The 9160-nt window shown below is 41.2% G+C and overlaps 1 protein-coding gene across 1 annotated transcript in view; it reads left to right on the forward strand.

Moving 5' to 3' along the window:
- Positions 1 to 5915, forward strand: part of LOC139025972 (zinc finger protein 180-like) — a 9608-nt gene extending 3693 nt beyond the window's left edge. Inside the window, exons 2-3 of the mRNA XM_070441247.1 lie at positions 4991 to 5146; positions 5194 to 5915. Of these exons, the coding sequence (XP_070297348.1) occupies positions 4991 to 5146; positions 5194 to 5915 (878 nt within the window). The remainder of the gene's footprint in view (positions 1 to 4990; positions 5147 to 5193) is intronic.
- The last annotated feature ends 3245 nt before the right edge of the window (positions 5916 to 9160 follow it).

Here is a 9160-nt window from a genome sequence, read left to right on the forward strand (position 1 = left end):
AATCAACTTCCTCAGATGACAGTCCTATAACATCTTACACAATAAATCTATATTTTTTTCGAAAATGTGCATATTGCAGTATAAATCAGTTTTACATTGATGCTACCATCATAGCTACAGTCAGAAATAGCACGGAGTAGCCAGAGTAAATACAGACACCAAGTCAACTACCTAATTACTCATCATAAAACATTTCAGAAAAATATATGGTGTATAGCAAAATGAAAGACCAAGATCTTGGGAATAAGACCATATTTCCGATTTTTTTAAGTGTTTTACAGCGAAAACACAATATATCGTTATATTAGCTTACTGCATTAGCTAACACACAGCAGCATTGATTCCAAGTAATCGGTAGCGATAGCACAGTTCGACAGATATATGAAATAGCATCCCAAATTGGGTCCTTATCTGTGTGATCTTCCATCAGAATGTTGTAAAGGGGTCCATTGTCCAGAACCGTCTTTGTTTAGATCCAGAACGAACTATTTCCCTCTTGAATTAGCAAGCACACTGGCCGGCGGCGCTACCTCTCCCTTGAACAAATTCTTCCAACGCATCACGTCTAAGATCCCAATAAATTAATAATATAATTAAACTATATTGAAAAAACATACTTTAGGATGATATTGTGACATGTATCAAGTAAAATCGAAGCCGGGAGATCAATTCACCTATAACGACGTTTTCCAGAGGCAATTCCAGGTCCAACTTCGCGCCTTCGGGAAAAAAAATAATGGCGGACCTCTCACTCCAAGAGGATGTATTCAATCCCAAACGAGATATCAAGTCATTTCTGCTCTCACTTCCGCTTGACACCCAGGGGAAGGTGTATGCGTGTTTCTATGGTCCCAAGTGACATGCCCTTTTATAGACAAGCTCTTGAAAAAATACCTCGCTTTTGAAAATCTCACTTCCGGATAGGAAATGGGCTGCAGAAAGAGTTCTGGTTCACTTAGAGAGATAATATCAAACGTTTAAGAAACTAGAGAGTGTTTCTATCCAAAGTAATGAAATATGCATATTGTACGAGCAAGAATTGAGTAGAGGCCGTTTGAAATGGCCACCTCTTTCCAGGTTACTCAAGCTCCCTTGCACCTAAGAAGCTTAAACACTGCGAAAGCAAAGTCATCTAAACACGTGATCAGACTTATATCTCATCCCTACAGATAATACAACACAACTTTTAGAGCATATATCAGAAGAATCATTCAGTTCCTCAGTACACTTGATACTTCTGACTTGTCGCAGTCCTGGATAACCTACGTTGCCACAGACTCTCTAAAGAGAAGAAACAATTGTATTAGAAACCTACCACCTGATACTGAACTGAAACGACTCTCTTTTTTGAAAAGAAGAATAAAGGCCTAGATTGAAACCTCCTACACTTCAATCTCAACATTGGGATGACTCAGGAACCAGTTATCTTGAATCCTTACATACTCTATGAAAAAGACAATTTCCACAAGACATTCAATAACAAGCTATATATCCCAACCCCTAAGAAAGAAAAGACCATCACAACTGTGAAAATTTCACCAATCATCTTGAACATGACATCATGTATGATCAAAGTCTAGCCATGTGCCTAGAGAACATTATTATTTATTTATTTATTTATTATTATTTTTTAGGGGGATCAGCTTAATATTGCAGAATAATGCTGCTTCCAATGAATTCTGATCATTTTCCAATCCCCCATATTTCTTGTAATAATATATCCAACAACGTACGCATACATAGTAACATCATATACATACACAACCCTATATAGACATACAGACTTTTGGTTAAAGAAGTTATACCTTATTATAATTCCCCGCAAACCGACCACCCATCCTCCAATGTGGAGTAAACTATAAACACTTCGCTTTACCTTCAATTTACACATCTTATACACAATTTTACAACCAGTCACTTTGTCAATCGTTGTTGCTGTGATCTTCAGTATCTCTCTAGAGAACTGTTCCTTGATGGATAGGTTATTGTACAACACACAGAGCTATTTTCCTTTATTCAGGACATTTTAGAATGACAACACATTACAGAGTAGCCTAGTGGGATTATTCACAAAATTATCTGGTGTTCAGGTTATGAAATGTCACAACAAAGACATTTTAGTTTCCATGTTTCACCTGAAATATGAAATTATTTATAGTCCTAGGTCTATGTTGTTGGTAGGGGAAGTTATGGGTCCTACAGTAGGTCTATGTTGTTGTTAGGTGAATTTATGGGTTCTTCAGTAGGTCTATGTTGTTGTTAGGTGAAGTTATGGGTCCTACAGTAGGTCTATGGCAGGTATTCCCAAACTGGAGTATGCCGTCAGGGATATGTTGGTATCCACTAAGTCTCAAAAGCCATGACATTGAGACATAGTGGAGTGGTAACGCGCGTACAAGCAGTTGCTCCCAACGCCACTTGGGTACACTGCAGCATCCACGAGAGGTTCTTGCTGCCAAGGGAATGCCTGACAGCTTGAAAGACGTTTTGGACACAACAGTGAAAATGGTTAACTTTGTTAACCTGTGTGGGCTGCAAGCCCGATGTCGGTACACTTATGACAACATCCAACATCCATTAACAAGTCCAATACAGCATTTGAAAGATAAACATCTTGTTAATCCAGCCAACATGTCCGATTTTTAAAATGTTTTACAGCAAAAACACCACGTATATTTATGTTAATTCACCACCAAATACAAAAGAGGACAGACATTTTTCACAGCACAGGTAGCATGCACAAAGCCAACCTAACTAACCAAGATCCAACCAAACAAACCTAGAAACAACTTCCTCAGATGACAGTCCTATAACATCTTACACAATAAATCTATATTTTGTTCGAAAAATGTGCATATTTGAGCTATAAATCAGTTTTACATTGATGCTACCATCATAGCTACAGTCAGAAATAGCACGGGAGTAGCCAGAGTAAATACAGACACCAATGTCAACTACCTAATTACTCATCATAAAACATTTCAGAAAAATATATGGTGTATAGCAAAATGAAAGACAAAGATCTTGTGAATAGAGCCAATATTTCCGATTTTTTTAAGTGTTTTACAGCGAAAACACAATATATCGTTATATTAGCTTACTGCATTAGCTAACACACAGCAGCATTGATTCCAAGTAATCGGTAGCGATAGCACAGTTCGACAGATATATGAAATAGCATCCCAAATTGGGTCCTTATCTTTGTTGATCTTCCATCAGAATGTTGTAAAGGGGTCCATTGTCCAGAACCGTCTTTGTTTYGATCCAGAACGAACTATTTCCCTCTTGAATTAGCAAGCACACTGGCCGTGCGGCGCTAYCCTCTCCRTCTTGAAKAAATTCTTCCAACGCATCACGTCTAAAGTCCCYAATAAATTTRAATAATATAATTAAACTATATTGAAAAAACATACTTTAGGATGATATTGTGACATGTATCAAGTAAAATCGAAGCCGGAGATCATATTCACCTATAACGACGGTTTTCCAGGAGGCAATTCCAGGTCCAACTTCGCGCCTTCGGGAAAAAAAATAATGGCGGACCTCTCACTCCAAGAGGATGTATTCAATCCCAAAACGAGATAATCAAGTCATTTCTGCTCTCACTTCCGCTTGACACCCAGGGGAAGGTGTATGGCGTGTTTCTATGGTCCCAAGTGACATGCCCTTTTATAGACAAGCTCTTGAAAAAANGTCCCAAGTGACATGCCCTTTTATAGACAAGCTCTTGAAAAAATACCTCGCTTTTGGAAATCTCACTTCCGGATAGGAAATGGGCTGCAGAAAGAGTTCTGGTTCATTTAGAGAAATAATAAATCTCACTTCCGGATAGGAAATGGGCTGCAGAAAGAGTTCTGGTTCACTTAGAGAAATAATTCAAACGATTTAAGAAACTAGAGAGTGTTTTCTATCCAATAGTAATGATAATATGCATATTGTACGAGCAAGAATTGAGTAGGAGGCCGTTTGAAATGGCCACCTCTTTCCAGGTTACTCAATGCTGCCCCTTGCAGCCATAAGAAGTTAAAGCAAGGCCCCTGAACTCGCATGTATTTTCTGCACTATGCAATGATATGGGCAGGGACCAGGTAACGCTTTTACAACATACAGAAGTGCGCTGGTTATCAAGGGGAAAAGTATTGACACGTTTTTTTTAAATTGAGAGATTAGATTAAAGTTTTCTTTACTGGCCATCATTTTCACTGGTCCGACCGCTTGCATGATGACGAGTTTCTCACACGACTGGCCTATCTGGGTGATGTTTTTTCTCGGCTGAATGATCTGAATCTAGGATTACAGGGATTCTCCGCAACTATATTCAATGTGGGGGACAAAATTGAGGCTATGATTAAAGAAGTAGGAGCTCTTCTCTGTCTATGTGATATACTGTAGCGAAGCACCTGAGTTGGCTGCGCAATTTACGCAGGTACTTTCCCGAAACAGATGACACAAGCATCTGGATTCGTTATCCCTTTCATGCCCTGCCTCCAGTCCACTTACCGCAATCTGAACAAGAGAACCTACCTCATCGAAATTGCAACAAGCGGTTCTGTGAAATTGAATTTAATCAGAAGCCACTGCCAGATTTCAGGATAGGGCTGCACTCAGAGTATCCTGCCTTGGTAAATCGGCTGTTAAGACACTGATACCCTTTGCAACCACGTACCTATGTGAGAGTGGATTCCCTCACTAGCATAGCAACTAAATACAGGCACAGATCATAGTTGTGACAAACTTATGTTTAATAAATGTATTATATAGTGTGTGTGTGGCAGGCTTACAATGATTGCAAAAAACAACAGCTAGAGGTACGAAGCTGCAGGTTGAATGTTTGAAGGGGTACAGGACTATAAAAAGTTTGGGAACCACTGTTCTATAGTATTGGTATAATTTGTTTCCTCATTAGCAGAGAGGTGTTTCTGCAACCAAGTTGTGTGGATTTCTGCTGTTGTGAGCCTTTAACCATCTGTCTGACTTGTTGTTCACGCAGGAAAGAGACGTGCCTATCGTGGATCCTTTGGGGAGCCTCAACAACATCATAAAGCTGACGAGGCAGAGAAGAGTCCCTCCAGATCAGAACACCTCAAGAAACACCAGCAGAGAACCACAGGGAAGAAATCTCACCGCTGCTCTGACTGTGGGAAAGGTTGCAAATCTTCATCAGAACTTAAAATACACCAGNCTGTGGGAAAGGTTGCAAATCTTCATCAGAACTTAAAATACACCAGCGAGTACACACAGGAGAGAAATCTAACCACTGTTTTTACTGTGGGAAGAATTACTTAGGATCAAATTCACTAAAAGTACACATGAGAATTCACACTGGAGAGAAACCTTATAGCTGTGATCAATGTGGGAAGAGTTTTACTTCATCAAGCCATTGGATTGTACACCTGAGAACACACACAGGAGAGAGATCTTATAGCTGTAATCAATGTGGGAAGAGTTTTACTCAGTCAAGCAGCCTGGTATCACACCAGAGAACACACACAGGAGAGAAATCTTATAGCTGTGATCAATGTGGGAAGAGTTTTACAACATCTAGCCATAGGATTGTACATCAGAGAACGCACACAGGAGAGAAACCTTATAGCTGTGATCAATGTGGGAAGAGTTTTACAACATCTAGCCATCGGATTGTACATCAGAGAACACACACAGGAGAGAAACCTTATAGCTGTACTCAATGTGGGAAGAGTTTTACTCACTCAAGCAGCATGTTATCACACCAGAGAAAACACACAGGAGATAAATCTTATAGCTGTAATCAATGTGGGAAGAGTTTTCTTACATCTAGCCATCTGACTATACACCAGAGAACACACACTGGAGAGAAACCCCATAGCTGTTATCAATGTGACAAGAGATACTCTGATAAAAGATCTCTGATCAAACATCAGAAAATACATACATGAAGGAGTTGTTTCATGATAGCAATGACATAATGTCACAATGTAGAATGTTTTAACATTGTAGTAGGAGAATTTTAATGATGTCGCAATGTAGAATGTTTTAACATTGTAGTAGGAGAATTTTAATGATGTCACAATGTAGAATGTTTTAACATTGTAGTAGGAGAATTTTAACGATGTCACAATGTAGAATGTTTTAACATTGTAGTATGAGAATTTTAACGATGTCACAATGTAGAATGTTTTAACATTGTAGTAGGAGAATTTTAATGATGTCACAATGTAGACCCCTAATTGTTCGCTCCCTGTTAAATTGATGTCAGCATGATATGGATATTGGCCTCATCAATGGAAATTGTTTTGTACTTAGCTCCGTTCATCTTTCCCTCGATCCTGACTAGTCTGCCAGTCCCTGCCACTGAAAACATCCCCACAGCATGATGCTGCCATCACCATGCTTGACCGTAGGGATGGTGCCTGGTTTGTTTCAGACGTGACGCTTGGCATTCAGGCCAAGAGTTCAATCTTGGTTTCATCAGACCAGAGAATCTTGTTTCATGGTCTAAGAGTCCTTTAGGTGCCTTTTTGCGAACTCCAAGTAGTCTGTCATGTGCCTTTTATTGAGGAGTGGCTTCCGTCTGGCCACTATCTATCATAAAGGCCTGATTGGCGGAGTGCTGTATAGATGGTTGTCCTTCTGGAAGGTTCTCCCATCTCCACAGAGGAACTCTGGAGCTCTGTCATAGTGACCAGCAGGTTTTTGGTCACCTCCCTGAACAAGGCCATTCTCTGATTGTTCTGTTTGAACAGGAGGCCAGCTCTAGGATGAGTCTTGGTGGTTCCAAACGTCTTCCATTTAAGAATGATGGTGACCCCTGTGTTCTTGGGGACCTTCAATACTGCAAAAAAAATTGGCACCCTTCCCCAGATCTGTACCTTGACACAATCTTGTCTCGAAGCTTTACGGACAATTTCTTCGACCGCATGGCTTGGCTTTGGCTCTGACATGAATTTATGGCAGGTGGACTCCAATCAAGTTGTAGAAACATCTCAATGATGATTAATGGAAACAGGATGCACCTGAGCTCAATTTTGAGTCTCATAGCAAAGGGTCTAAATACTTATGTAATTAAGGTATTTCTGTTTTTCACTTTGTCATTATGGGGTATTGTGATGTCATTATGGGGTATTGTGTGTAGATTGATGAGGAAAACAATATTATTTAATACATCTTAGAATAAAGCTGTAACGTAACAAAAATGTGGGAAAAGTCCAGGGGTCTGAATACTTTCTAAATGCTCTGAATATGCTGTTGGTTTACTGTTAGAATAAGTTGTATGACTACACCAATACTGTTAAAGCGACGATGCATAGACCTAGAAAATGCATGGCCAATCTTGCTGCTAGAGATCTAGCTACTGGGTGTGCAGGTTTCTGTTCCAGCTCTGCACTAACACCTGCCATTGTGCTGATTATTTAGGATTAGACACTATTCAACTATTCAATCATGTCATGTTTTGGAGTCAGATGGATGTCTAAGTCCACGGCCCATTTCCACAGGTGTTCTTTATGATAGGAGATAAAGGGCTGATTCACAGAATGAAGTATAGTGTATTTTGGGGTCATTGAACATTTCCTGTGTGTCTGTTTTATTTGGTTGTTACTCTAATTTAGTCTGATGATATTGATGCACAATCCCTGTCTGGCTGACAATCTGTGAACTGAGTCAATCTAGTACCCACAGAATGAATGTTGTGGGTATTTAATTCGGCTACATTTTAAAATAATTTTATTCATTTAAGCTTCATTTAACTAGACAAGACAGTTAAGAACAAATTCTTATTTACAGTGACGGCCTACCGGGGAACAGTGGGGTAACTGACTTGTTCACGGGCAGAACGACAGATTTTTATCTTGTCGGCTCGGGATTCGATCCAGCAACCTTTTGGTTTCTGGCACAATTCTCTAATCACTAGGCTACCTGCCGGCCCATAGGAGTGTTCAATGCTCTAACCACTAGGCTCCCTGCCGGCCCATAGGAGTGTTCAATGCTCTAACCACTAGGCTACCTGCTTCAAATTACCTGCCGCCCAACGCTCTAACCACTAGGCTACCTGCCGGCCAACGCTCTAACCACTAGGCTACCTGCCGGCCCAGTATTATGTCTCTGTACTAGAAGTTTTAAATGAGGATATCACCTGGTGGCCTTGAGATAGAAGCTGTTTTTCAGTCTCTCGGTCCCAGCTTTGATGCCCCTGTACTGACCTCGCCTTCTGGATGATAACGGGGTGAACAGGGCTGTGGCTCGGGTGGTTGCTGTCCTTGATGAACTATTTGGGCTTCCTGTGACATCGGGTGCTGCAGGTGTTGAGCATCAGCGTAGTGGAGGTATTGTATCCTACCTTCACCACCTGGGGGGGTGTCACAAAGCCCAGGACCCAGTTGCACAGGGCGGAGTTRAGACCCAGGGTCTCAAGCTTAATGATGAGCTTGGAGGGTACTATGGTGTTGAGTGCTGAGCTGTAGTCAGTGAACAGCATTCTGACATAGGTATTCCTCTTGTCCAGATGGGACAGGGCAGTGTGATGGGGATTGTATCGTCTGTGGATCTATTGGGGCAGTATGCAAATTGAAGTGGGTCTAGGGTGTCAGGTAAGGTAGAGGTGATATGARCCTTGACTAGTCTCTCAAAGCACTTCATGATGACAGAAGTGAGCACTATGGGCCAATAGTCATTTAGTTCAGTTACCTGTGCCTTCTTGGGTACAGAAACAATGGTGGACATCTTGAAGCATGTGGGGACAGCAGACTGGTATAGGGAGAGATTGAATATGTCCGTAAACACTCCGGCCAGCTTGTCTGCGCATGCTCTGAGGACGCGGTTAGGGATGCCGTCTGGGCCAGCAACCTTGCGAGGGTAAACACGCTTAAATGTCTTACTCACGTCGGRCACAGAGAAGGAGAGCCCACAGTCCTTGTTAGCGGGCCGCATCGATGGCATTGTGTTATCCTCAAAGCGGGCGAAGAAGGTGTTTAGCTTGTCCGGGAGCAAGAAGTCAGTGTCCGTGACGGGGCTGGTTTCCACTTTGTAATCCGTGATTGTCTGTAGACCCTGCCACATACGTCTCCTGACTGAGCCGTTGAATTGAGACCATTTTGTCTCTGTTTTGCCTGTTTGGTTGCCTTACAGAGGGAATAATTATACTGTTATTATTCAACCATATTCACAGTCATCTTGTCATGGTTAA

This window comes from Salvelinus sp. IW2-2015, unplaced genomic scaffold, assembly GCF_002910315.2.
Source record: "Salvelinus sp. IW2-2015 unplaced genomic scaffold, ASM291031v2 Un_scaffold3661, whole genome shotgun sequence".
In the NCBI taxonomy this organism is placed as follows: Eukaryota; Metazoa; Chordata; class Actinopteri; order Salmoniformes; family Salmonidae; genus Salvelinus; species Salvelinus sp. IW2-2015.